Below are 27393 nucleotides of genomic sequence, written 5' to 3'. Positions count from 1 at the left end.
ACCGAATCAGAGCCGTTGGGACCTTTACGTTCCGCCCCCTCCGGTTTGATCGACGTCCAGGCGAACCAGCGAACGGCCGCTCAGCACCGGAGAGCCCGCCCCCGCGCCGGCGGCCCGCCCTCGCCCGCCCGCTCGCCCGCCCTCCGTAGCCCGCGGCCGGCCGCCGCCGCCAGGTTGTGCCTGAGACTGTCAGATAAAGCGGCGGGCCGGCGGGCGGGGCGGCGGTGAGCACGGCCCGGGCCGGACATGGCGGCGCTCTACGCCTGCACCAAGTGCCACCAGCGCTTCCCCTTCGAGGCGCTGTCTCAGGGGCAGCAGCTGTGCAAGGTGCGCGGGCTGGGGCGGCGGCCGGGAGCGGGGGACGCTCCGGGCGCGGCTCGGAATTCTCGGTCTTACGAGGACGCCCGCCGGGGTCCCCTCGGGCAGGGTGTGGCCGGTCCGCTTCGCCGAGAAACGGCGCCGGGCAGGCCGGGGACTGCGGGGCACGTGGGGGAGCCCGGGGCCGAGTTCGGGCCCTGATAGCCGGCGTTCCCGGTGCTTAGCAACGGCGGGGTTTTCTCGGACCCGGTGAGGTCGCGGGAGGGGACGACGAGTCTCTTGTTTGTCCCCGACTGGCTCCCCCGGCAGGATCTCATTGGACCGCCTCTTGCTGTGATCGCCCTGGGTGCAGAATGAGGGCCCGGGGACCCTCCTGTCCCGCCTGAGATTGAATCCCGGAGTTGGGTGCAGCCTGTGAGGAGTGTCTCGAACTCGGACACTTCATGGGCACTTTTCAGCCAATCTCAAAAGTTGGAGGTGGCAAGGCTTTATTAGGGAAAATGAAAAAAGTTTTCAATGTAGCCTTGGAACGCACAAATCAGATGACTTTTTAGCACCTTGTTGGTAGCCTTATGCCTTGCCCTAACCATTTTTGAACTCCTGAAATGCCAGCGGTTTTGTTTCTTCATCCCACTTTGTTCAGGTGAATAGAGCAACAGCAATTAAATCACCAAACTCCTATGAAATGACTGTTTATGAATTCTCAGATATTTCAGAATGTTTCTAGCTCACGAGGAAAAAAAAAGCTCTTATCTTTACCTCTTTCCTTTAGCTACTCATGTTTACTGAGTCTGAGAGAGTGTTTCAGTGTCCCTTTTGATATAAAAACAGATTTGAGATTTTCTTTTTGTTTGTTTTTGAGACAGGGAAGCTCTGGCTGTCCTGGAACTCATAGAGATCCGATTGTCTCTTCAGAAAGTCGTGTGCCCCCTAAACCCAGCCCAAGAATGATTTTTTTTTTGGTTTTGATTTGTTTGTTTTTTGAGACAGGGTTTCTCTGTGTAGCTTTGGAGCCTGACTTGGAACTTTGTATACCAGGCTGGCCTGGAACTCACAGAGATCCACCTGCTGTTTTTTTTTTTTTTTTTAAAGGAAGTTCTGTAAACAAAGTGGCTTGAATCTGTTGCCTTTATTTTCAAGTCATCCTTGGTATTCAACAATGGCAGATAGTCAGCCGTGGAATCTGGAGTCTGCTTTATTCATGCATACATTTGCTTTTCAATCTATGAGTAGTTCATACAGTTTCCCATTTCCACACCAACAGCAGGGAAGTGATGAGGATATTACAGAGGAGGAAAATAAGGTTCAGGGAGTTACATGACTCACTTCAAGCGTAGTGGCTGTGCTAGGAATAGTTAGCCCCCAGCTCTGCTGCTTCCTGCCGAAGCCTGTTTCCACTCCCAGGGCCTTTTCAAATGATCGCCTCCTCTCTTTTCAGGAATGCCGGATTGCTCACCCTGTTGTGAAGTGCACCTACTGCAGGACTGAGTACCAGCAGGAGAGGTAGAGTTCTGGTTGACTTTGAAAGAGGTTTTCTTGCTGTTTTTAGGTTTCTTTTCGAGACAGTAGTCCATGCTAGCTTTCAGTTTGAAATGGTCTTTATCTTTAGCTTCTCTAGGTCTGGGATTAAAGCCATGTGTCATCATTGCCTGGCCAGAACATACATTTTTTTTTTTTTTGAAAAATAGTAACATTAAAAAATATATGCCAAGGATAGTAGCACACACACTCCGGAGGCAGAGGCAGGTGGATCTTCAAGTTCAAGGCTAGCCTGGTCTACAGAGTGAGTTCCAGGATGATCAGGGTTACACAGAAGAACCCTATCTCAAGAAAACCAAACCAAAACAAATAGAAACGTAAATAGACTTATTTCTTAAGGTTTTTGCTTGCTGCTGCTGGTGGCTTATGGCTTTTAATCCCAGCACTCAGGGGGGCAGACAGGCAAAACTCAGTGAGTTCAAGTCCAGCCTGGTATACAGGACAGTCAGGACTATACACAGAGAAACCCTGTCTCTAAAAAACAACCAAACAAAAAATTCTGCTTGCATGTACACATAGGGCTGTAATTAGTTGTATTGTAGCAACCTTTTTTTTTTTTTTTTTTTAAGTTTTATTCTTATTGTTAAGTGTGTTTGTGTGTACAAGTTCTGGTAGAAGCTAGAGGTATCAGGTGTCCCTGGAGCTGGAGTTAAAGGTGGCATGAGATACCTACATGGGTACTGGGAGCTGAACTCAGGTCCTCTGGAAATCTCTAAAGTGCTCTTAACCAGAACCCAGCTCTCCAGTCCCAGAATAGTCTTTTTGTTTTGTTTTGTTTTCTTGGAGACAAGGTTTCTTTGTGGCTTTGAAGGCTGTCCTGGAACTCATTCTGTAGACCAGGCTGGCCTCAAACCCAGGATAGTCTTATGTATAGAGATCTGCTTACCTCTGCCTCCATAGCAGTGAGCTCAGGGCATTCACCACTACCCAGCTAGAACATACAGATTTGTAGTCAGTTACATTATACACAGTTATGTGGTTTCCTGTATATTCACTGGCATATAGTATGCATGTTATTTCCTGTATATTATTACCCATTGTCCAATTAGATTTTTATTTTACTAGTTCAGTTTTCTGCCCCTTTGAGCACTCAGTGGTGCCAACCTGCAATCCCAGGGTCTGGTGAGACCTTGCCTCAGGTAAATACCATATACAGTGATCATGGATCTGGAGAGTGAATGACACATGACTTTAAACAAGCTGGCTGGTCGAGCACATATCTTTAATCCCAGCACTCAGAGACCCTGTCTCAGAAAAACAGCAACACCGCTCTTCCCCCACAATAAAATACTAGCAGTCCTTTAATTGCAGCATTGGTCTACATAGTGAACTACAGGTCAACTACCAAAGCTACGTAGTAAGACTCTGTATAAAACAAACAAAACTATAACTCCAGGGAATGAGAGCCCCTGAGGGCACCACCTGCTCCCACAGGGATTGCCAATAGGCAGGCATGCATACATACAGATAATTAAAAATTGCCCTGGTAAATATTTGCTTTGCATACTTTTCTGTTTTTCTTTTGTGAGTGCTTGGAATTAAACTCAGGGCCTTCCATCTGACAGACAAGTAACTCTATCAGCTATATCCTGAATTTCAGTTAAAATGTTCTCCATTTTGAGGTGTCTAATTTATCTTCCTTCCTTCCCTTTCATTCTTTCTCTTTCCTTTCTTTCTTTAAGACAGGGTTTCTCTGTGTAGTCCTAGCTGTCGTAGAACTCGCTTTGTAAACTAGGCTGACCTCAAACTCAGAGATCCACCTGCCTCTGCCTTCCGAGCGATGGGATTAAAGATGTACAGCATCATGCCCACATTGTTTTCTGTTCTAATGTTATGGTCCCTCTGTAGAAATGGTATGGCAAAATAATCACAAAATGGACTCAATTTTTATTTTGGTCTCGGGCCATTTAATATGTCTTTATCCATCAGACATTCTTTTGTGTAAAGTGTTAGCTTATGTGTATGTGTGACATACTTTTACTGTGTAGCCCTAGCTGGCCTGGAACTTGCTCTGGATGTAAAGGCATGTGCCACTATGGCTGGCTAATTTGTCTTTATCTGAAGATGGGGTTTCTGTAAGCAGATTGCTTAGTTCAGGCACTTAGGTCATACCATGACTTTTTTTTTTTTTTAAAGATTTTATTTATTTATGATGTATACAATTATCTGTATGCATGCTTGTACACCAGAAGAGGGCACCAGATCTCATTATAGATGGTTGTGAGCCACCATGTGGTTGTTTGGAATTGAACTCAGGTCCTCTGGTAGAAACAGCCAGTGCTCTTAACCTCTGAGCCATCTCTCCAGCCCCCATACCATGACTTTTAAATCTTCACAAGGCAAAGGAAGTGTTAATTCTGGTCAGTGGCAAACTTCGAGAAATCACAGATACTAAGTATTTGTCCTGGATAGCATCTGTTTCCCTGAGTCTGATTTTTAGTCTTCCTTACAAAGCAGAGTGTAGTCTGGAGTTCATATTCCAGACACACATTTATTCCTCACCTGGAATTTCTCAAATATGCATCAGAAGCCGAGAGAATTAACCTCTTTTCTGGTATTTTGTTTCGGTGAACACCATATTTTCCACTTTGGATACTTAAAGATGTCATAATTAAAGCTGGGCATGGTGGTCCCACATCTGAAGTTTTAGCATGCAGGAGGTTAAAGGTGTTCTCAACTACATAGTGAGTTTGCAGTCAGCATGGGCTGTAACGAGTACGTTTTTTCCGCCTGCCGCAGCTGGTCTTGTCCTGCTGCCGCGCCAGCCCCAAATAATACACAGAGACTCTGTATTTGATATTATACTGTTGGCCAGGTACTGGTTTCTTATTGGCTAGCTTTGTCTTAAGTATTAACCCATTTTTGCTGTCTATGTATTTTCATATGGCCTTCTCTTACCGGGGAGGCGGCTGGCGTCCAGATCTCTCCAGATTCTCCATCTTGACTCCTCCTTACTACTTCCTATTTCCTCCTTGTCTCTCTTATCTTCCTTTCCTTTTGACCAATGGTGCTTTATTATTAACCAGTATGAGAAACATATACAGAATGACATCTCCCATCATTTCCTCTTTTCTGTCTAAATAAAAAGAAGGGTTTTAACCTTATCATAGCAAAATATATTATACAACAGTTATCAAGTAAGAATCACAGTTAACAATATTTAGTCCATTAACATTTAGCAAGATTTGAAGAAAATATTCCATCATTCTTTGTGTGTCTAAAGTCTAAGTAACGTATCTTTAATCCTAACTAATGAACTATAACCATAACTATCTGTCTTCAACTCCTTTAAAGACCACAGAAGGATAGTATATAAACTCTAGAAATGACAGAGACATCTTGCCTTGTCAGTCACCTGAAGTTCTTCTGTAATCTTCCATCTTCAGCCCACAGGCCATAGTGTGTCTGGCAGACTCTTTAGCAAAGCAGGAAAGTTTAAACTGTCTTCTTGTATTGGCAGTTTGTCAGTCACTTTTCTCTGTGTCCTGCAGACTGTCTGGCAGACTCTTCCATGAAGCAGGATCTCTGTAGCAATGTCCATCTTGAATCAGCAGTTACTTTCCGTTGTGTCCTGCATGTCCAGCTTATATTATATAGCATAAAGTCAAACAGTCCAGACAAGAGCAGTATCTTGTCCAAATGGCTAGTCTTGCCATATTGGAAGTAAACTCCATAATGAGTTTCTTCAATGTCCATCTTCCTTTCTGACGCAGGTGGTGTTGCCAGGAACAATTATGTCTCATTTTCAAGAAAAACCCTAAACCATTTTAAATGCCATATTCTGTAGGTCTTTGAAAGGTTTGAAGAATTTCTATCTATCTCAAATACATCTCTGTGTATCTTGAAAACCTAACTTAACTATAAGCTTTGACTATCATAGGTAATTATCTATAATCTGTACTACATTATACATTACATTTCTAACTGAGCTATATAAACACAATACCTAAACAAGAGGAGAAATATACATATCACAAAATTTACCTTAAATTGTATCAATAAATGAAAATCCATTCCAAAACAAAGTATTCATATCTATACCATAATGGGCTGTATGAGTAAAGTACCAAACTGGGGTGGGGGCGAGAGGCACAAACTGAAGAAACTCATTCTCTCCTTAAACTAGGGTTTTATTACTAGTTTATCAAATGTGCAGGCTATACACCCCCTACCGCTAGCACCTCAGCAATGACAAGTGCCTTGGATTTCAGAGGAATGGGTTACAGATGTTCTAAGAGAAGTCTTGTTTCATTGTTTTCTTCAACAGTAAAACCAATACAATATGCAAGAAGTGTGCTCAGAACGTGCAGCTGTATGGAACGGTGAGTAGGATTTCTCTGAACCAAAATCCCAACAGGAGTGAGTACTCAGATCACGTAGAGCTCAACCTCTAGGGCTGGAGCGATGGCTCAGTTCCTGGCACCCACATGGTGGCTCACAACCATGTTGACTCCATTTCCAGGGGATGTGATGCCCCTTTTTGGCCTCTGAATACAATGTACCCATGCACTGCACATATGTATATGCAAATGCCCATGCACATAAAAAGCTTAAAAATCATATATAAACTTTACCTTCCTTTTTTCCACCGTCTTCCCCTCCTTCTCCCTTCTTTCCTGCCTTCCCTCCTGGATATTTGTTTGTTGACATAGCATGTATGTAAATGTTAGTTTTGGAGTTTGTTCTCCTCTACCTTTGTGAGTTCTGGGATTGGCAAGCACCTTTGCCCATTGAGCACAACCATGCCCACCCACCTTGTTGTTTTCTGGTCTATCGTTATGGTCCCACCATAGAAATGGTATGGCAAAATCACAAAGTGGACTCAATTTTTATTTTGGTCTTGGACCATTTAATATGTCTTTATCCATCAAACATTCTTTTATATAAAAGGTTAGCCTGTGTGTGTGTGTGTGTGACATACTTTTACTGTGTAGCTCTGGCTGGCCTCAAAAGTGCTGGAATCAAAGAAAGGTGTTTACCACCATGCTTGGCCTGTTTGTTTTTTGGGGATAATGTCTCATGTATCCCACGCTGGCTCAAACTCAACTGTGTTCTACTGGATTTTTTTTGTTGAAGTTTCATCATGGACACTAATGAACTTTGGCTATTTGCTATTTTATTTTAAAAAATGAATAATCCATCAGGTAGTGGTGGCATACACCTTTAATCCCAGCACTACTCAGGAGGCAGAGGCAGGCATGTTTCTATGAGTTCAAGACTAGCCTAGTCTACAGAAGGAGTTCCAAGCCAGCCTCCAAAGCTACAGAGAAACCCTGTCTCAAAAAAACAAAACAAAACAAAACAAAACAATAAACCAAAATAAAGTCAATCATTTTTTTAATGATGCTAAGAATTGGTCTTTGCTGGGCGTTGGTGGAACATGCCTTTAATCCCAGCACTCAAGAGGCAGAGGCAGGTGGATCTCTTGAGTTCGAGGCCAGCCTGGTCTACAGATCAAGTTCCAGGACAGGCTTCAAAGCAATACAGAGAATCCCTGCCCCTCCGCCCCCCAAAAAAGAATTGGTCTTTGTTTGAACATGTAGAGACAAATGCATGATGTTGGGAATAGTGTTCACCATGTGTCATAGGCTACAGAGTAGGAATTACTACTATAAAAAAATGATACTTACTTCATACTTTCTTTTTCTCTCCTTTAAGCCTAAGCCTTGTCAGTATTGCAACATAATTGCAGCATTTATTGGCAATAAATGCCAACGCTGCACAAATTCAGAGAAGAAGTATGGACCTCCTTATTCTTGTGAACAGTGCAAGCAGCAGTGTGCGTTTGACAGGAGAGATGATCGAAAGAAGGTAAATTGCTAGGCTTTTCTTCTTTGTCTTTTGGTTTTTTGAATTATATTGAGCCAAATCAGGAGGGCATAATTCTGTCCTTCTGTTACTGACCTCAGAGAGTTAGACTGCTTTCTTCATTTATCAAATCTAGACCATTATATTTTAGCATTTCTTTAAGTAGTTTTTTTTTGTTGTTGTTATTGTTGTTACATTTATTTATTGTGTGTCAATGAGAGGGATGCTTGCCACAGTGTAAACATCTTTGTGTGTATGCGTGGGGGGGGGGGGATTGCAGGGATAGGTTCTTTGTTTCCACCATGTCTGTCCCAGGGAGCCAACGCAGGTGGACAGGCTTGGTTGCAAGTGCCTTTCCTACTGGACCATCTTAGCAGTCACATTTTTTTCTTTAAAACAAAAAATGGTGTTTCTTAGGATTATTTGTCTTACTTTGTGTTTGGCCTGCATATATATATATATATAGTGTGTGTGTGTGTGTGTGTGTGTGTGTGTGTGTGTGTGTGTATGTATTTGTGTGCACGTGTGTATTTGTGTGCGCGTGCTGGACAGGGTCAGGAGTGGGCATCATATCCCTGGACGTGGAGCTAGTTGTGGTCGAAAGTTACCACATGCATGCTGGAAATCAAATCTGGGTTCTGTACAAGGACAACAAGGGCTCTTAACCACTGCTTGCTTTTTAAGACAAGATTGCTTTGTATCTGGTTAGCTTGAAAACCACTGTATAGACCAATTTAGCTTTAACTGTTAAGATCAGAATTGTGTGCCACCATGCCCTGTCCATTTCTTCCCATTACAGTTAGATTTTATATGTTTACTTCTGTGTTCATGTGTGTGCTCACCTTTGTACCATAGGTACACCTTAGAGTTCAGCGTTCTCTCTTATCATATGGATTTCAGGTATTAAACTGAGGTCATTAGGTTTGCGTTTATCTGCTGAGCAGTCTTGCTGGCCCCTAACAGTATTCATTTATTTATTTGTTTGTTTTGAGACAGGGTTTCTCTGTAGTTTTGGAGCCTGTTTTGGACTCACTCTGTAGACCAGGCTGGCCTTGAACTACCAGAGATCCACCTGCCTCTCCCTCCTGAATATTGAGATTAAAAGTATATACCACTACCACCCAGCCTGTTTTGGTTTTTTGAGACAGGGTTTCTCTGTATAGGCCTGACTGTCCTGGAGCTTGCTTTGTAGACTAGGCTGGCCTCAAACTCAGAGATCCACCCCTGCTTCACAGGTGCTGGAGCTAAAGGTATGCATCACCACCCATCTTCTCTTAACATTTCTTAATAATTCAGGTTAGGGCCTGTGAGAGTGCTCAGTGGATAAAGGTTCTTGTTTCCAAGCCTGATGACCTGAGTTCATGTCCAGAGTGCGTATGGTGGAAGGAGAACATTGGCATCTGTAAGTTGTCTTCTGCACTCCACCTGCATAAAAAAGTCTTCTCCACATGAATGAATAACAGTGCAACAGAATTTTAAATAATTCAAATTATAGTGAGCAATATTCCATATGAGTGGTAATTGGCAAAAATCTGTTGAAGTTAAAGACCACAGCATGACATCACATAGAATGTGCATGTGGAGTTGCTGTGTCTTGATGGATCAAAATGGTTTGGAGTTTGGTCTTGCTATTCTCTCTATGCTTAACCCTCTAGTGACTTCCTTTTTGTTTCCTTTTGGTTTTTTGAGAAAGGGTTTCTCTTCATAGCCCTGGCTGTCCTAGCATTGACTCTGTAGACCAGGCTGACCACAAACTCACAGGGATCTGTCTCTCTCTACCTCCTCAAGGCTGACTCTTGCTAATCAGATTAATTTTTAGTGGAGGGATATAACTTTCATTGATGAAAATATTCCTGCCTGTCAGTTGGGACACCTTTCCCTAAAGATGTTGGAAAAGCTGGAGGTAGGGAGTAATGCTCTTCCCTGGGCTGCAGAAGTGGCTCAGTGGTTAAGAGCACTGCTCTTCCAGAGGACCCTGGATTGAGTCCCAGCTCCCATGTGGCAGCTCACAACAGCCTCTTAAACTCCAGTCCCAGAGATCCAAGACCCTCTATGGCCTCCGAGTGCACTCTACATAAATGGCACATAGACACACATGCTGGCAAAACACCAATACACATAAATAGAAATAAAGAGGAAAAAATAGTGTTCTGTCCATCTCTAGGGATAGGGGACAGTTTGGGCTTTGCAATACCTTAGACCTGAGTCCTGTCTCATTCCTGGGGCTAGCTGAATAATTTTGGACAATTTGTTCTCATTGTTTTCTGATAGAGAAACAGAGGGAGACTGAATGAGGTAGTTACAGAAAATAGCTTGTTTGTTTTTTGTTTGAATTAGGCTCTCACTGTGTAGCCCTGGATGTCCTGGAACTCTGTAGCTCAGGGAGGCCTTGAACAAATGGCTGTTTGCCTGTTTCTGCCTCCCAAATGCTAATCTTAAAGATTTGTACCACCACACTTGGCTTTCTTTTTTATTTTTTGAAATAAGGTTTCATGTAACCCAGCCAGCTTTGCACTCAGTGTGTAGTAAGATTGGCTCCCATCACTCCTGATCCACTTGCCTGCATTCCTGAGTGTTGGCATTGTAGGCATGTGTCACCACACTGAGATAATTTTTTTTTACTTCAAATTTTATTTTTTATTTAAAAATATTTTAAATTAGGCTAGGTAGTGGTGGCACGCACCTTTAATTCCAGCACTTGGGAGTCAAAGGCAGACACATCTTGAGTTTGAGGCCAGTCTGAGCTACATAGAGAAACTCTGTTTCAGAAAAAAACAAAAAAATTTAAAATTATGTCCCTTCCTTTTTCTCCCTTCAACTCTCCCATATTCCCTGATCTTTTCCTCCTTCTGAAATTTCAGGCCCTCTTTTTCTTTGTTGTTGTTACATACATATTTATAAACACATAAATGTGTGAATACAACCTGCTCAGCCCATTTAGTGCTGTTTGTATGTATATGATTTTCGAACTGACCACTTGGTATTGGATAACCAGTTAGGGACATCATCCCTGGGGCAGCAAGATAAATTTATTTATTTGGTTTTTCAAGACCAAATATGTTTGGGACTTGCTGTTCTGGAACTCATCTGTATACCAGGCTGACCTCAAACTTAGAGATCCAGAGATCCACCAGCCTCAGCCTTCCAAGTGCTGGGATCAAAAGTCTCACTTTGTAACCCAGGCTGGCCTCAGACTTATGAGCTACCATACCTGAGTTGGATTTTTTTTTTTTTTTTTCTTAAAGCAGAGTTAGACTTTAATAAGAAAGGTGTTGGACCCTGGAGAGATGTCTTGGGTTAAGCACTTGGTTTGCTTTTATAGATCTGCATTCAGGTCCCAGAACCCATGTGATAGCCTGAACCATCTGTAACTCCAGTTCCAGAAGTTAGATGCACTCTTCTGACGTCTAGAAACAGCAGGCATTTGAGTGGTACACAGATACCTACTCAGGCAGAACACACCTATACACATAAGATAATTCTAAAACATTGTTTTTAAGATGTTGGCCCGCATATGATACCGTGTATCTTTAATCCCAGCACTTCGGAGGAAAAGGCAGATGGATATCTGTGGACTACATAGTGAGTTCCAGGAGAGCCAAGGATACTTGGTGAGACCCTGTCTCAAAAGAAAACCAGTTTCTCTTTGTAGCCCTGGCTGTCCTGGAACTCACTCTGTAGATCAGGCTGGCCTCAAACTCAGAGGTCCACCCGCCTCTGTCTGTGGAGTGTTGGAGTAAAGATATACACTATAAAACAATCAATTTTTATGTGTTTGGCACCATATTAGGTAATTTACGTATATCCTGTGACTTGCCTCATGCTTACACAGCTTGCACTTGGCAAGCTTAACCCAGTGGTTCTAGCTGCCAGTGCTCATCGTCTTAGTGTTCATGGTTGAGCACTGATCTCACCTCTTAATTTTGTCTCGTTTTTAGGTAGATGGGAAGCTGCTGTGTTGGCTGTGCACACTGTCATACAAGCGTGTCCTTCAGAAGACCAAAGAGCAGAGGAAACATCTGAGCAGCTCTTCTCGAGCCAGCCATCAGGAGAAGGAGCAGTACAGTCGCCTGAGTAGTGGCAGCCATTACAACAGGTAACCCCAGGTTCATGAGGGACTGCAGGAGCCAGCAGGCCAAGTGCCTCACTCCTCACTCCGCGGGCAGTCCAGGAGGGCGCCATCTCAGAAGTTTCCTATTGTTATGAGGCTTTAGGAAGTCTCTTGCTTTCCATATTTATAATTCGTATGTCTCCAAGTGCCGGGGGGGGGGGCGGGGGGCGGGGGGGGGGTTTCTGTATTGTGTCTTTAGGTGTATAGAACTTCTAGGTGGAATTCTCTTCTTTAATTGTGCATAATCTCGTGGGGTTTGGATGTTTTGTTTCCTGACTAGGGACTGACTGCATTTAAATATATATTTGGACAAATAGTTGATAGGTATTCTAGACTTTTTCAGGGTGGGAGCCAGTTGAAAGATGTCCTTTTGTTGATGGCTGAATCTTCCTTTTAGAGTATGTGCAATGATGTTGAGAATTGGGCCTTAGGTTTAATCCTGTCTCTAGCAAATTTTCTCATCGACAATGAGAAAGAGAATAATGTTTCCTCATGGGGTTGTTGTGAAGGCAAATTATATAGTACATGAATAGCAGTTTGTTTTCTAATGACGGTATTCAATGGGTTTTAGCTGGTTTTTGTTATTACTGTCATTATGGGTTTGTTTGTTCACTAGGCATTATTAAGTACTCTCGTGGGCCAGAGACTCTGCTGGGAATACAGAGATGAATAAAAGCCATGCTGCTCTCAATAGTATGCCTTCTGGTAGAGAAGACAGACTTGTAATCAAGTCATCACAGTCTAATGGGATGGGCACACTTTGAAAACTTGTCCAAATCAGGTAGGAGAAGCAGTTCTAATTAACTTCCTAGGAAGTCAGGAAGGCTGGCTTGGGAAGAGCCTCCTGTAACTACCCCTGGGGTGGATTGGACTTGTCGGAAGAGGACAGGGCAGGTATCCTAGTAGAGGGACTAGGCTTCCAGGGGACCAGAGGGCATGAGACCACACAGAACCTGGGAGAACATCAGCCCATTTGTATAGTTGGAAACTGGAGGAGGAGGAGGAAAGGGCACTACTCACATGGTTGGTCTTATGGGCGGCCAGCAAGGGACCTGTGCAAGGGAAGGACCCATCCGTGTTGGCAGTAATTTCCCTGACTAGTAGAGAAGACACTGAAAGAAATGGGAACTGAGGACTGGGAATATAACTCAGTGTAGTGTTGCCTAATGTTTGCAAAGCTTGGGTTTATAGCTCTTCCCATTGGGGCTACTCTTTTTGTGCAAGTATAGGTAAGCTAAGAAATGTTACAGGAACTTCATCTCAGCCTGGAGATGGTGATGCACACCTGTAATCCCAGCACTCTGGAGGTGAAGCAGAAGGATCAGGAAGGCCAGCCGCAGTTACATAGGGAGTTCTAGGCCAGTGTGAGCTACATGAAATCCTACCTCATTCTCACATACCCCAGCTACTCCCACTCTCACCCCCACTACATACAAGCCACTGTTAGAACTGTGTGTGTGGATGGTACAACTCAAAGTGGAGTCTGAGAACAGAAGCATTTGGAAACATTCATTATTCAAGAGTCAAGAATAAAATAGCCTCAAAATAGGAAGTTCCAGTGGTCAAGAGTTCCAAGGATAGAGCAGTCACTGGAATCACATACTGAGGAGAGGTCAGCAATCACTGGAATCACATACTTGGGGGAAGTGTGGCTTAGTGGTTAAGAGCACTCACTCATTGCTCTTTGAGAGGTCCTGGGTTCTTTTCCCAGCACCCTCATGGTGACTCCCAGCCATCTGTAACTCCAGTTCCAGGGGATCTGATATCTGCTTCTGGCCTCTAAGGACAATAGGCAATGCACACAGTGTGCAGATTGCACATACAGACAAAATACCCACACACAAGATAAAAAAAAATAGCACACACCTCGCTTGGGTATAGCATTGGGACATCTGTCAGTATAAAGGGACTTCATCCCATCAACAGACTCCCATCTTGGTGTTTCAGTCAGTTTTGGGTGACTGTATTAGACTTAAAGCTAGCTTTATTGTGGGACTGAGGTCTTGAGTGAATTCACAGAGATGTGATGAGGAAGACCAGGAGTTCAGATGTGTCTGCTTGGCTCTTGTTACAACTTTCATGCTGGATGTCCTTGGGCCAGGCTTGTCAGAGAATAGCTTGTCTGTACTTCCCAGAGCTATGAGATGGAAGATGCTTGGGGGATAGGAAATGGGAAAGACTTCCTAAAACAGAAAACATACTTCTTAAAGTTTGACTAGGGCTATTTTCATACCTAATAATTAGGTAGTAAGTAAGTAATGGTTTTTGATACAATAGAAACTGGCTGCCTATGCATCTGAGCATCCAAACCTCTAAATCACCTTAGTAGATTTCACTAATCAAAAATAATTTTTTGGTCAGGCTGTGGTGCATGCCTTTAATCCCAGGACTTGGGAGGCAGAGGCAGGCGAATCTTTGTGAGTTTGAGGCCAGCCTGGTCTACACAGCTAGTTCCAGGACAGCCTCCAAAACAATACAGAGAAACTCGGCCTCGAAAAACCAAAAAATAAATAAATAAATAAATAAATAAAAATAAAAAAAATTATAAAGCTGTTGCCCAGAACATTGTTGGTCCATTTGACAGACTTTCCTTGGAGTATTTTATTAATCCTTGATTTCTAATCTGTGTCTCTCTCTTTTTGCCATCAAAAGCCAGAAAACACTTTCTACATCTTCAATTCAAAATGAAATCCCAAAGAAAAAATCCAAGTTTGAGTCAATCACAACTAACGGAGACAGGTGAGCCAGTTGGAGTATGAGTGTACGCACACTTGAAGCACTTACGTAGTTCTTGACTACACTTGAGGGAGTACCTTGGAGCTAGCCAGGGTCCTGAGTGGACCTGTTGTGGGTCCTATGCTAGTCACCTTATAATTATATATAAGCGCTACTGATAGTTGTATATCAGTTGGATATAAGAACTTAGTGGGCGTGTTGGCTCATGCTCATAGTCTCAGAATTTGGAAGGTTGAGTTAGATGAGTGACCTTGAGTTCAAGGGCAGTCCATATAGTTGGCCATATAGTTGGTTGTGATGGCACACTCTTTTAATCCCAGCAGAGGCAGATAGATCTTTGAGTTCAAGGTCAGCCAGGGCTACATAGTGAAACCCAGTTCAAAAATAAAAAATACACATTTAGAACTAGCAACCAGATTAACTATAGTTAAATTCTGTAGTCCACTAAGGAAGTCTGAAGTGAGGAGATGGGTGGTCTTCTGTGTTGTGTGCCTGTAGTCTCCAGGAAGAGCTGGTTTAGAGAGCGTAGAAGAGGGGTGAAGGCAGAGCTGTATGTCTGCCAGGGTACTCCACACTTCTTCAGTGTCTACTTGTATAGATGCCAGGACAAGCGAGAGAGATACAGTTCAGTGTTTCTGTTTCAGTTTTGGCCTAAGTGCATGTTTTCTCCTTCTCATCGATGCTTCCTCTCATGAGCTGCTTTGTCCTAGTACCTAGAGCCCGTCTGTGTTGGTGCAGTGGGCCTCTTCCCAACAGAGTTGTGGAGACATCATTTCCTGTTCCTCCGGGCTCAGGCATTCTGAATTGAGATCACTGACACTTCCCCAAAGTCTTTGGAAGTTTCTCCATCCTGAGAGCTCACATTTGTCGCTCTCCCTGCCTGTTGCTTTGTCTCACAGAGTGTAACTGTCTGTGGAGTCTCCTCTTCCTGTTGCAGTTTTTATTTCCTTGATTTTAGGTCCTACTGAGGTAGTAGTGTCTGTTGACACTAGTTTAATTGGTTTTCAACTTTTTTTTTTTGGAGACAGTTTCTCTGTGTAACAGCTCTGGCTGTCCTGGAACTTGTTCTGTAGACCAGACTGGCCTTGAAAACAGAGATCTGCCTGTCTCTGCCTTTTGAGGGCTGGGATTAAAGGCATGCCACCATTGCCCATCGGTTTTCAACTTCTTGAACCTTTGGGAAATGCATAAGTTTTTCAGGTTGTATGTGGGAAAGAACCATGCAGACCAACTGTCTAGTCTCTTCGCCCATTCTTTTCAGCAGCTAGTTGGGTTGTTGTGAAGAAAACAGATGTGCCATCATCTTTGCATGATCCTGTGAACTGCTTCAAGGAACACTTTTTTTGAAGCCCTAGAATGCAGGGCCACTAAAGCCCAGCCCTGTACTTTCAGGTCCTCCATTCCTATCAGCTTACTTATCCTTATCCCCAGGCTGTGCTGGTGGTCCTGGGAAGCTCATTGATAGCTGAGGTTCTGTCAGCCCAGTCTTTAGCAGCTTCACCTCTTGCCAGCTTGTTTGTCTTGAGGTATTTGCCTTTAATCTTACACTCTGTTACCTTGGATGCACCAAGCTAAAACCTAGACTGGCCCTGCAGATTGTTGAATCATATCCCAGCCACAAGTAAGGATGGTTTTGCTGGGTGGGATGCTAGGTACATGATTATGTCCTCCAGAGAAGACATTAAAAGATCATTTTTCTCCATACTGTTTTTGTGTGTATGTGATATTGGGAATTCCAGGGCTTTCTCCCTTTAGGAAAGTACTCTACCACCAGGCTGCATCCCTAGCCTCATAGATTTAAAAGGTTGTTATTTTTATTTTTCTGTCTGGGGAGTGCAGGGTTGGAGATAGTCTCACTGCAATTTTGGTTCTCCTGGAACTTGGTGGTAATCCAGGCTGACCTCAGACTTTAGATGATCCTCTTACCCCAGCCACTGATTGCAGGATGTGCCACCATGTTTATCTTACAATTTGAAAATTTAGGTGATTTATTTTTCTGCTGTCACAGAAATGTTCATCCATAACATATTCCTTTTGAATGTTCACACATTAGTCCTTTTAATAATTTAGTTGCTTGTTTACATTTTTTCTTTTAAGTTTTCATAACACAACATAAGTTAAATTTTGTTATACTTTTTGTGGGTTTTTTTTTTTTTTCCTGCTTTTTCTTTGTTTTGAACCAAAAAAGGAGGGGCTAGTGTCACCTACTTCTCATCTCAGCACTCAGGAGGTAGAGACAGGAGAGTCAAGGGTTCAAGGTCATTCTCAGCTACATAGGGAGCCCCAGACCAGCCTGGAGTGCACGGACACTTTACAGAAACAATGCAAAGGCATTTTTACAAATTTTTTTCTTGTTGTTGTTTGATACAGGGTTTCTCTGTGGCTTTGGAGCTTGTCCTGGGATTAGCTCTGAAGACCAGGCTGGACTCTTCACTCACAGAGATCCACTTGTCTCTTGAGTACTGAGATTAAAGGCGTGCACCACCAATGCCTGGCTATTTTTACAAATTTTGATGCTCCTTTTTAAATATTCAAACAATATTTTATTTATAAATATGAAATGCTTCAGGGATTAGCATATCCTCCTTACACAGGGGCCATGGTGATCTTTGTATTTTTCAATACAAAATCTTCCCATTTTAGTATATGTTCTGCCAAAGCAAGCACTTCATTGTGTGTGTGTGTGTGTGTGTGTGTGTGTGTGTGTGTGTGTGTGTGTAAATGGGACAGTGTATCCCAGGCTAATCTCATTCTCTGTGTAATGGAGGATGACCTTGAACTTCTGATTGTCCCATCTCTACCTCCTGAGACCTGGAATTACAAGCATGGGCCACTCTTGCCAGGTTTATGTTTTACTAGAGAACCAACCCAGGGCCTTGTGCATAGTGCACAAACATTGTCAACTAAGGTTCTTCCTTATCCCTGAAGTATGGTATATATATTCATGCACTGGGGGATGGGAGCAGCTGTTGAGTAACTGGTGAGTGCTTCCTTAGCAGAGGGCCCTTAGTTTTCAATCTTCAACACTATTTTTTTTTTTAATTTATGCTTTTAGTCCTTAAACTTTATTCCTTATGTCTTCTGTATGTTCCTTCATGGCAGTTCTGTGTTGATCTTATATTGCCATATTCCCTTATTTAATATTGAGGCATGTTTGAGTTACATTCTCTCTCTTCTCTCTCTCTCTTTCTCTCTCTCTGTCTCTTTGTTTGACACAGGGTCTCACTATGTAGACCTGGCTGGCCTGGAATTTTCTATTAAATTGATATGAATATTACTATATAAAGACTTCGTCTTAGTCAAAAGACTAAGAAGCAATCCTGGAACTTTCTATTCATATCTAGGCTGGTTTGGAACTCAGGGATCTGCCTGCATCCACCTCCCCTCCCCCTCCCAAGTGATAGAATTAATGGCATGCACCACCGTGCCTAGCCATTATTCATTGCCTTATTCATTGTCCCTTAGCTTTTCATGTTGTAGACAGAACACATTATCTTAGTTTTCTGTGATGTTCTGAAACCTAGAAGGTATCTTAGTCTATTTGTTTTTCAGTAGCCTACAAAATTCACAGCCTCCACTCAATATTTCTAATTTGCTAGTTAAAGTTGTGACCAAAACTTTCTGATTTGAGGAATGTTATGAGCAGTTTTCCCACCAGCCTGGACCCATAGCTGTGTCAGCCCCAGATAACACATAGAGATGCTGTATTAAATATAAAGCTCTTGGCTTATTACTATTGTTTCTTATTGTCTAGCTCTTGTCTTAAATATTAACCCATTTCTATTAATCTAAGTATTTCCACGTGGCCTTATCTTACCAGAGAGAGAGTCTGGACCTTCTTCTCAAGTCTCTATATCTTGAATCTCCCCTTTTACATCTACCAGAATCCTCCTTGTGTCCTAGTCATGCCTATCTTGCCTTCCTATTTGCCAACAGGGCTTTATTCATTAACCTATAAGAGAAACATATTTACAGAATGACATCTCCCATCATCTCCTCTTTTCTGTTTAAAAAGAAGGGTTTTAACTTTAACATAGTAAAATATATAACAAAACAGTTATTAAGCAAGAACTATAGTTAATAATGTTTAGTCCATTAACATTTAGCAAGATTTAAAGAAAATATCCTATCTTTGTGAGTCTAGTCTTATATGTTACTTATCTTTAATCCTAATTAAGGAAAATTATAACCATCACTATCTGCCTTCAACTACATCAAAGACCATAGAAAGATAGTATATAAACTCTAGAAACGACAGAGACATCTCACTACCTGTTCAGTCACCTGAAGTTCTTCTGTAATGTTCCATCTTTAACCTATAGGCCATGGTGTGTCTGGCAGACACCTTAGAAAAGCAGGAAAGTTTAAACTGTCCACCTGTATTGGCAGTTTGTCAGTTACTTTTCTCTGTGTCTTGTAGAATGTCTGGAAGACTCTTCCATGAATCAGAAACCCTATATAGCACTGTCCATCTTGTTTTAGCAGTCATTTTCCTGTTGGTCATGCATGTCCAGTTTATACAGCATAAAGTCGAACAGTTTAGACAAGAGCAGTATCTTGCCCAAATGGCTAGTCTTGCCATATTGGAAGTAAGCTTCCTTAGGAATTTCTTCGATGTCCATCTTCCTTTCTGATGAAGGTGATGTTGCCAGGAGCAGTTGTGCCTCACTATTAAGAAAAACCCTAAACCATTTTAAATGCCATATTTTGTAGGTCTTTGAAAGGTTTGAAGAATGCCTATCCATTTGAAATATATTTCTGTATATCTAGAAAACTTAACTAACTTAACTATAAGTTTTAACTATCATAGGTAACTACAATCTATACTTAGTTATATATTACATTTTCAAATGAGCTATATAAACACAATACCTAAACAAGAGAGATAATACTTATCACAAAATTGACCTTAAATTTGTATCGATAAATGAAAATTCATTCCAAAACAAAGTATTCATTTCTATATCATAATCCCCTTTTTACCTTAAAAAGAGATTGGTTGTGATTATTAACCATTTATAACCAAGCCCATTTAAATGAAAATAAATATTTATAGACAGTATTTGGGAATTAGAATTCTTTTCCCTAGTAACCTGTCCTTAGACTTAAATTTTGAAGTTAAAGCATTTTAAAAACATATAAATTGGGTTAATATGGAGAAACATATTTACAAAATGACATCTCCCATCAAAGGGATATGAGTTAGCCAGTGTTCCTTTCTTGAGAAAAATCCACCCCTTAGTCTTCAGTCATACTGCTAAGTGCGCTGTAGGCAGTCCTAGAGTCAGAGGGATCAGGCCCTAATGCAGGATAGACTGGGCTGATTTTGCCACAATTGATTGGTACAAGAGTGATTGCTATGGCCTGCATCTAAGCCCTGTGGTTGAATGCTCTCCTCTCGTGCACGAGGCCCTAGCTTCAATCCTCAGCACTGCCAACAGCAGAGATTGTCTCCTAAGAAGCAAGTAGAGCAGAGTGTTTGGAGCGTAGGAGACAGTGAAAATTTACACTAGGTCAGCATGTACTCTGCCCTTACCTGCTCTAGTTGTGAGTTTAAATAGGCTGTCGGGTTGAGGAAAGACATGTTTTGTTGGATATTGAAATAGATACAAGGAAACTTCCAGAATTGAACTTGGAGAAAGAAGACTGATGGCCCTTATCCTGAATGCCTGGTTTATTATTTTGATTGGCTATTGCTCATCCTGAACTTACACTTGTGCATATTGGTCATTTAGGAGAGCATCAGTTTAGTCCCCTCCAGGGCTCTGTCCCAGATGCCTCAAGTGGATGGGTTGAGTGAGGGTAATGCTGTGGTCAGTAGTTGCCTGCTGTCTTCCAGCCCCAGCCTTAGGAGTGTCTGACTGGAAACTGAGGGAGCATGTGCAGTAGAAAGGCTGCATTTTAGCTGCCATGTAAGGTTCAGGAAGGAGCAAACTCAAGGGGCTGTGACAGAGGATTGAGATCAGTATCCACATTTGTGTGTTGCTTTAAAGATTGTCAAGAAGAGTACAGAACTTCCTGTGGGAATTCCCTGAAGAAAAACAGGAAGTGACCTTCAGTGATTCCTTGTTTAGTCTGAGGCACCTCTGATATACGGAAGACTTTGGATCCTCACCCAGAAAAGATTTTGAAGTAATTTCAGGGCCTTACAGATACCTGAAGTGGGAGAGGTTAGGAGGGTCTGCTAAAAGGACATGAGAGCCACCAGCACAAAGTAGTGCGTTGTAGAAAGCATGTGACATGACTGGAGTTTGGTGCCTTTGGCCCTTTCTCCACCAAGCATCACAAATTGTTTTTGTTGTTTTTTGAGGCCATGTCTCATATGATAGCTCAGACTGTCCTGAAATTCACTATATATATAGCCTAGGCCTGCCTCAGACTACAGCAGTCTTGTTGCCTCGTCCTGCTGAATATTAAGGTTATAGGCTGCCAGTGTAGCACAGAAGCTAGTCTTCCTGTACACCCCATCTTTTTAGGGGAGACTGGATGGTTGGGGCTGCAGTTTCTTTTCTTCTTTCTCTTGTTTTGGTTTTTCCAGACAAGGTTTCTCTGTGTAGCCCTGACTATTCTGGAACTCAGTCTGTAGACCAGGCTGGCCTCAAACTCACAGAAATACACCTGCCTCTGCCTCCTGAGTGCTGGGATTAAAGGTGTGTGCCACCAGGTACCTCAGTTTCTTAGGGGCTTGCGCTCATAATTGATAGTCTATCCAGGATTCTAGGAAAGATCTCTAATCACAAACATGGCTGTATGACCAGTAACACCTGGAGATCTTCACCAAGCCTGAAGTAGTAACCTTAGCTTTTGGGATGTCATGTTTATTTTGGTCTCACTTTTGAGAGGTTATGGAGTTGTAGTTGGATTAGCATCGTTTTCTGATGCCCACCTTTCCTGTGCTTGGTTCAAGTCCAGCAGATACTGGTGAGTCTGAAGTGCACTGACCAATGTACTTTGTTGGCCAGAATTCAAATAGTTACTGACCCTAAGGTCACCGCCAGGTGACCTGGAGTGTGTCCTAGGTAGAGAAAAGTTTTCCATTCAAGTTATGAAATTTCTGTCTTCGTTTACTGCTCAGCTTTTCCCCAGACCTGGCTCTGGATTCCCCCGGCACTGATCACTTTGTCATCATTGCCCAGCTGAAGGAAGAGGTGGCCACTCTGAAGAAGATGCTGCATCAGAAGGATCAGATGATATTAGAGAAAGAGAAGAAGGTATGAGTGCAGTGGGAGATGATGCTTCCTCTGTTGGGTACAGACTCCTGGAGAAGAGGTGTCTGTTTGCCAAGTTGATTCCTGGGATGACATTCAGCCTAGGGGTTCAGAAAGCTGATCTTTCTCAGCATTTCCGAGGAGCTTCCACTTCTCAGCAGGACATTAGATAATGAGTCTAACAGTTTAAAAAACTATGTGTAAAGCCGAAGGTGAAGCTCAGTGCCAAGTGCTTGTCTAGTATGCTCCAGGCAGGCCTAGAGTTCAGTCTCCAGCAGGGAGCATATAACAATGTATTTCTGTGTGTGTCTGTGTGTACACGGGTGTGGTGAGGAGGTGCTAGGAAGTGTTGTGTCACTGAGCTACATTTCTAGTAATAAACTACTTAGTGTGAGCTGTCGTAAAAGGTTGCCATCTCAAGGTATTGAATAAAAGCCAGGCATGCTGGCACAAACCTATAATCCCAGGAGTTAGGAAGCAATGCAGAATGATGAGTTCTAGACCAGCCTGGGCTCTGTCTAAGAAAAGGAAAAAAGGGGGGAGGGGAGAAGGTGCTGAGTGGGGAGTGGGTATAGAATTGGGATATAAATACTCTCAGGCTATAACAACCTGATGCCTATGTGTCATTTCTTCCTGGATGATTTGATGACTCTTTATAGACTTTTATTTTATTTTTGGCCCTGGCCTGGTACTTGCTCTATAGATCAGGCTGGCCTCAAACTCCGATTTGCCTGCTTGTCTCCTGAGCAGTGGGATTAAAGGCATCATGAGCCACCAATACCCAGCCTTAGATTTATTTCTTAAGTGTCTGAGTATTTGCCTGCATGTGTGTACATGTACCACAAGTGTGCATGGTGTCCTTGGAGGTTGAATGAGGGCATTAGAGCCACTGGCTCTGGAGTAACAGGTGAGGCAACTCTCCAGCCCCAGTTTTGATTTTTGAGATAGGATCTTGATATGTAGGCCTGACTGGTCTGGAATGTGCTCTGTGGACCAAGTTAACCTCCAATTTACAGCAAAACTTCTGCTTTCACATCCCAAGTGTTAGGGTTACAAGAAACATGCCTGGCTCCTTGATTTTTACAGAGCTGTTTCATTGATGATAGTTGCCGTACTAACTGAACTGCCATAAATACTGAATACCTTAACATCTTTAGTATTGATATTATGTCTTCATGCTTTAAAGTTTCTTTTAAACATTTTATTTATTTATGGGGTGGACACATTTCACAGTGTGTATGTGGAGGCATGTGTCCAGGGGTTTGCAACCTGGTCATAGACTTGGTGGCATTTTCCCCACTGAGCCAGCTCATTGGTCTCTTGCTTGTTTTTTGTTTTGTTTTGTTTTGTTTTGTTTTCAAGACAGGGTTTCTCTATGTAGTCCTGACTGTCCTGGAGCTCACTTTGTAGACCAGGCTGACCTTGAACTCACAGAGCTCATTCTGCCTCTGCCTTCCAAATACTGGGATTAAAGATGTGTGCCACCATGACCCAAACTGTTTTAGTTTTGTTTTTTGAGATAGAGTTGCTTTGTGTAGCCATGGTTGTTCTGGAACTCATTCGTAGACTGGGCTGGCCTTGAACTCAGAGATCCACCTGCTTTTGCTTCCCAAGCGCTGGGACTAAATTCATATGCAGCAATAGACGTGAGTCTGGTGTGTAGAGTTGGAAATCAGCACATTGACACTGCTGGTCCTTGTGGCATACTTTAACCTTTAGACCTCAGACAAAGTATGAGTTAATTTTAAAAAACAATAGGGCCAGTGAGGTGGTTCAACAGTCTCAGGTGCTTGCCACCAAAGCCAGTGACCTGAGTTCGATCCCCAGGGTCTACACCATAGAAAGAGAGAGCAGACTCCTTCAAGTTCCCTGCCTCCACATGCACACTGTGGCACACACACTCACATGTAAGTAGATAAGCAAATGTAACTTAGAAATGTTTTTGTAAACACAGTAGGTGTGCTGAGATGGCTCAGTGGCTCAGTTGCTAGCTGCCAAGGCCTGACAACCTGAACCGGATCCCTAGAGACTGAAACTCCACAGAGTTGTCCTCTGACCTCCAAGTATGTGCTGTGTCACTTTTGTGCCCACGTGTCATACATAAATAATAGAATTTTTAAAAAAAATCTAAATAAAATAATAAAGATTGAATAAAATAATACATCAGTGTTCTTGGAAATGAGAGCAATGATTACTCTCTACTCTTCTCAAACCCTGTCAACTTTTATTTGTAGTTGAGCATTCGGAGAATTGTTGGAGCTGTCAAATCTTAAAAGGATTAGTAGTTTAAGTACCCAAAGTTCTTTGCTGTTGTTGTTTGGGTGGGTGTGTTTGTTTTTGAGACAGTTTCACTGTAGAGCCTAGGCTGTCCTTGAGGTAGCCCTGCCGCACTGCCTTGGCCTCTTGAGTGCTTAGATTACATGTATGCACAACCATCATGGCCAGCCAGAAATGTTTACTCAGAGTTGGGGGAGGCGGTATGCAGCTGTAACCACAGCCACTTGGGAGGCTGAGCCAGGAGAATTCTTGACCCTAGGACTTTGAAGATAGCCCGGGGAATGAAACCCAAAAAGGAAGAATAGAAGAGAGGGGGCAAGGAAGAGCTTGGGAGTTTGTGAATCTTCAGAAAAGCCTTAAGGAAAAGGATACTGTATGTCCTCAATGGATGGTGATTCCATTAAATTGGACGACTGTCTGTTTAGATGTCTGATACCAAAACATTTACCATTATCAAGTTGTTTGAGTCACTCTGATTTTTTTCCTTCAGATTACAGAGCTGAAGGCTGATTTTCAGTATCAGGAGTCTCAGACTCGGGCCAAAATGAATCAAATGGAGAAAACCCACAAGGAAGTCACAGAGCAGTTGCAGGTATGTGGTGACCTGGTGTGCTGAGGGTTTTGTTTGATAACCATCCCTTACATTGCTTTCTCTCTCTGGGTGTTTACAAAGTGCACAAACCCCTTCAGACAGCTTTCATTGTTTTATTTAAGCTAGGTGTGTTTTTGTCTTTTTTTTTTTTTTTTTTGTCTTTTTTTTTTTGATTTATTTATTATGTATAGTGTTCTGCCCGAATGTATGCCCGCAGGCCAGAAAAGGGCACCGGATCTCATTGCAGATGGTTGTGAGCCACCATGTGGGTACTGGGAATTGAACTCAGGACCTCTGGAAGAACAACCAGTGCTCTTAACCTCTGAGACATCTCTCCAGCCCTGTGTTTTCATCTTCTTCTCTCAAGAACTGGAATTAACAAATGTACCCTTTTATTTCTTTAATTCACCAGATGTGAGTCCAGATATCTGAACTATAATCCTACTTATCTTGCTCAGTAGGGCTCCCTGGCTGGTGTGTGTTGTACACACCATCTTTTTGTAGATCAAACTCACCAGTGCACATCTACCAGATACTTTTTTACTTAACCAGGTGTCAAGCCCCAGAACTTCCTGTTGATTTCCCTTCTCTGGACCAGTGCCTGCCTCTCAGAGTGCTCCCTCACCCCCTTACATCCACACAGACCTTACCGTTATTATCATTACCCATTAAACTCATTCTGCGCAGAAAGCACAGACTGTCCTGGGAAAGCTGCTCTTGCACTGACTTATTTTTATGGTTTTTAGGCCAAAAACAGAGAGCTTCTGAAACAGGCAGCTGCTTTGTCCAAGAGCAAGAAGTCTGAGAAGTCGGGCACCATAACATCTCCATGAAGACCCTGAGAAGGCTCCCAGCAACAACAGCCAGTGCTCCTGGGTCAGGGTTGGCAACCTGGCTGTTCTCTGGGAATTGTGCTTTCTTACAAAATCTCTATTTTCTTAACCGTTACCCTTCTTTGTGCGAATGTAGTGGGCTGAATGGAAACACCTGGTTTGTGCCGTTATGCCTGCATGCTGAGCGTTTGGGGTTTCAGACCTGCTCCTCCTCCGCTCCCCTGTGCGCTCCCCACTTTAGTACTTGATGTTTTCCATAGTGGTCACTGCTCAGTGTTATGTGCAGAGTTTCTGTCCACTGTCACACCTGTCGTCCACTGTGCATCACTGCCACCATCACTGCCACCCTCTGAACCTTGAAAACTGCCACCTTGAGACTTCGTGCGGTGAGAGAGGCTTTCTCTCGCCAATAAACCTTTTGCTTCAGGGTATACTCTTGGGTTTTTTCCAGGTATATTATGTATGACCTTTGTACTATGTATAGACAGAGTTTTATTTATTTTTTAAAAAGGAAACCTTTTCTTGATAAAGGAATGATGGTAGCCTAGCTAGTTCTTGTAAAAGCAATGCCTCTTTGGAAAAAAGAAAAAAATGCAGTCTTGTTTGCTAGCTTTTAGTAAGAGAATCCGATCTTTTCTTTCTCGTTACCTTAGAGTAAAGGTAAATGCTGGAGGCGTAAGTGTGGAGCTAAGTGCCTTCGGAGGACTCTGGGAGAGCATTGAGGAGATGCTTAAGGGTGCAGAGATTGACCAGTCTGTCTTTAAGTAAGGGCAGAAAGAACGGTTGTCCAGGTTGTACTGGACACTTCCCCTCTACCTACCCCCCTCCTTTTACATAATTGTAAATTCCCACGTTGCCACTTCTTTTTTAAAAGCATACCTGTTTCTTGCTTGTGTCAGTGTCATACTAGGCTGTTAACAGAACACTTTTTTTTTTTCTTTTAACATGAGCAGAGTCAAGTGGGATAAGATTTGAACTACTGTGTTTTCAGGGCTCAGTGTGGGCTGTGTGGTGGGGAGACATCTCACTGCGCCTTACCCCCTGTCCTCATCCTGTCCTGGGAGCAGCTGGGCCTCCCTGAGTGTGCCCTTCTCCTTATTTTGACCCAGTAGACGGGTGGGAAGGGATAGGTTCATGTGGAGCCTCACTCCTCTATGTTTGTGAAAGCAACTAGAGACGGGCAGTATGTGCCATGACACACAACAAACCCTGGAATCGGTGCAAACGGTACCAGAGTTAGAGCCGATGGTGAAGACAGGTGACGTTTGGACCACATCCACCAGCATTGGACAGCAAAGGTCACTGTTCCCAGCAGGTGCTCTGAAGTTAGTGATTGCATTGTCAGAAGAGACTCATGCACACGGAGGGACAGATGTTGACGTGAGTGCTCTTTCTGACAGGAGACTGGAAGGGCCATGTATTTAGATGTCACCATGGTAGGGAATACAGTTTTCCCTGCTTGGAAGGGTGCTGTGCTGAATCATTTTGTAACTTTTTGAATGAGAAACTTTTAGGTAAAGATAACTGTCATACACTATATTTCAGATGCATTTGCTTCGGCTGTGGGGAAAAGAAGGTAGAAAAAGAATGAGTCACGGTTTCTTAAAACTAAGACTGAGAAATTGTGAATGTGAATTGTGAAAGTACACAAACGCTCATTTAGTTTTGTACTAATTCTTTTTTTTAAGGTCTTAGCATTTAATACTCAGCAAACCTACACATTTTCTAAACTACCATGAGCTCCTGAATGGTAAAGAGTAAATCTCAGTCTTGAAATGTTGATATTTTTTTGTTTGTTTGTTTGTTTGTTTTTTAAATCATGACAGCATTTTACCATGAAATTGAGTAACTTTTGGTAACACCTTCCGTTTCTTTGTATGTTTGTAATAATGGACATTTTAAAACATAGGAATGTTTTGGTTTGTACAGACTTTGACAAATGTGTGTTAATAAAATTCATATTGACTCAGA

General features: G+C 42.7%; 1 protein-coding gene across 3 annotated transcripts; it reads left to right on the top strand.

Moving 5' to 3' along the window:
* Window positions 1-137: 137 nt before the first annotated feature.
* On the top strand, window positions 138-27393 carry Fam76a (family with sequence similarity 76 member A). Of its 3 annotated transcripts, XM_051189009.1 has the most exons (9): window positions 139-327; window positions 1757-1821; window positions 6125-6179; window positions 7516-7668; window positions 11604-11761; window positions 14429-14515; window positions 21588-21723; window positions 24488-24589; window positions 25336-27393. In XM_051189009.1, the coding sequence occupies exons 1-9, from the start codon at window positions 247-249 to the stop codon at window positions 25420-25422; spliced, it is 924 nt and encodes a 307-aa protein (XP_051044966.1). In that variant the 5' UTR covers window positions 139-246; the 3' UTR covers window positions 25423-27393. The 3 variants fall into 3 exon arrangements, with proteins under 3 accessions (XP_051044967.1, XP_051044968.1, XP_051044966.1); XM_051189010.1 differs by lacking the exon at window positions 14429-14515 and having other exon boundaries at window positions 138-327; XM_051189011.1 differs by lacking the exons at window positions 24488-24589; window positions 25336-27393 and adding an exon at window positions 22319-22498 and having other exon boundaries at window positions 138-327.

The sequence above is a fragment of the Phodopus roborovskii genome, unplaced genomic scaffold (genome assembly GCF_943737965.1).
Source record: "Phodopus roborovskii unplaced genomic scaffold, PHOROB, whole genome shotgun sequence".
In the NCBI taxonomy this organism is placed as follows: domain Eukaryota; kingdom Metazoa; phylum Chordata; class Mammalia; order Rodentia; family Cricetidae; genus Phodopus; species Phodopus roborovskii.
The sequence above is the reverse complement of the archived record's forward strand: the minus strand, read 5'-3'. Positions and strand labels throughout refer to the sequence as shown.

Excerpts from the sequence above, each read along its gene's own strand:
- Fam76a (XM_051189009.1), top strand. The coding sequence starts at position 247 with ATGGCGGCGCTCTACGCCTGCACCAAGTGCCACCAGCGCTTCCCCTTC. Across the intron at positions 7,669-11,603 it reads GGAGAGATGATCGAAAGAAG|GTAGATGGGAAGCTGCTGTG; the intron begins GTAAATTGCTAG and ends TCTCGTTTTTAG. Across the intron at positions 21,724-24,487 it reads TATTAGAGAAAGAGAAGAAG|ATTACAGAGCTGAAGGCTGA; the intron begins GTATGAGTGCAG and ends TTTTTCCTTCAG.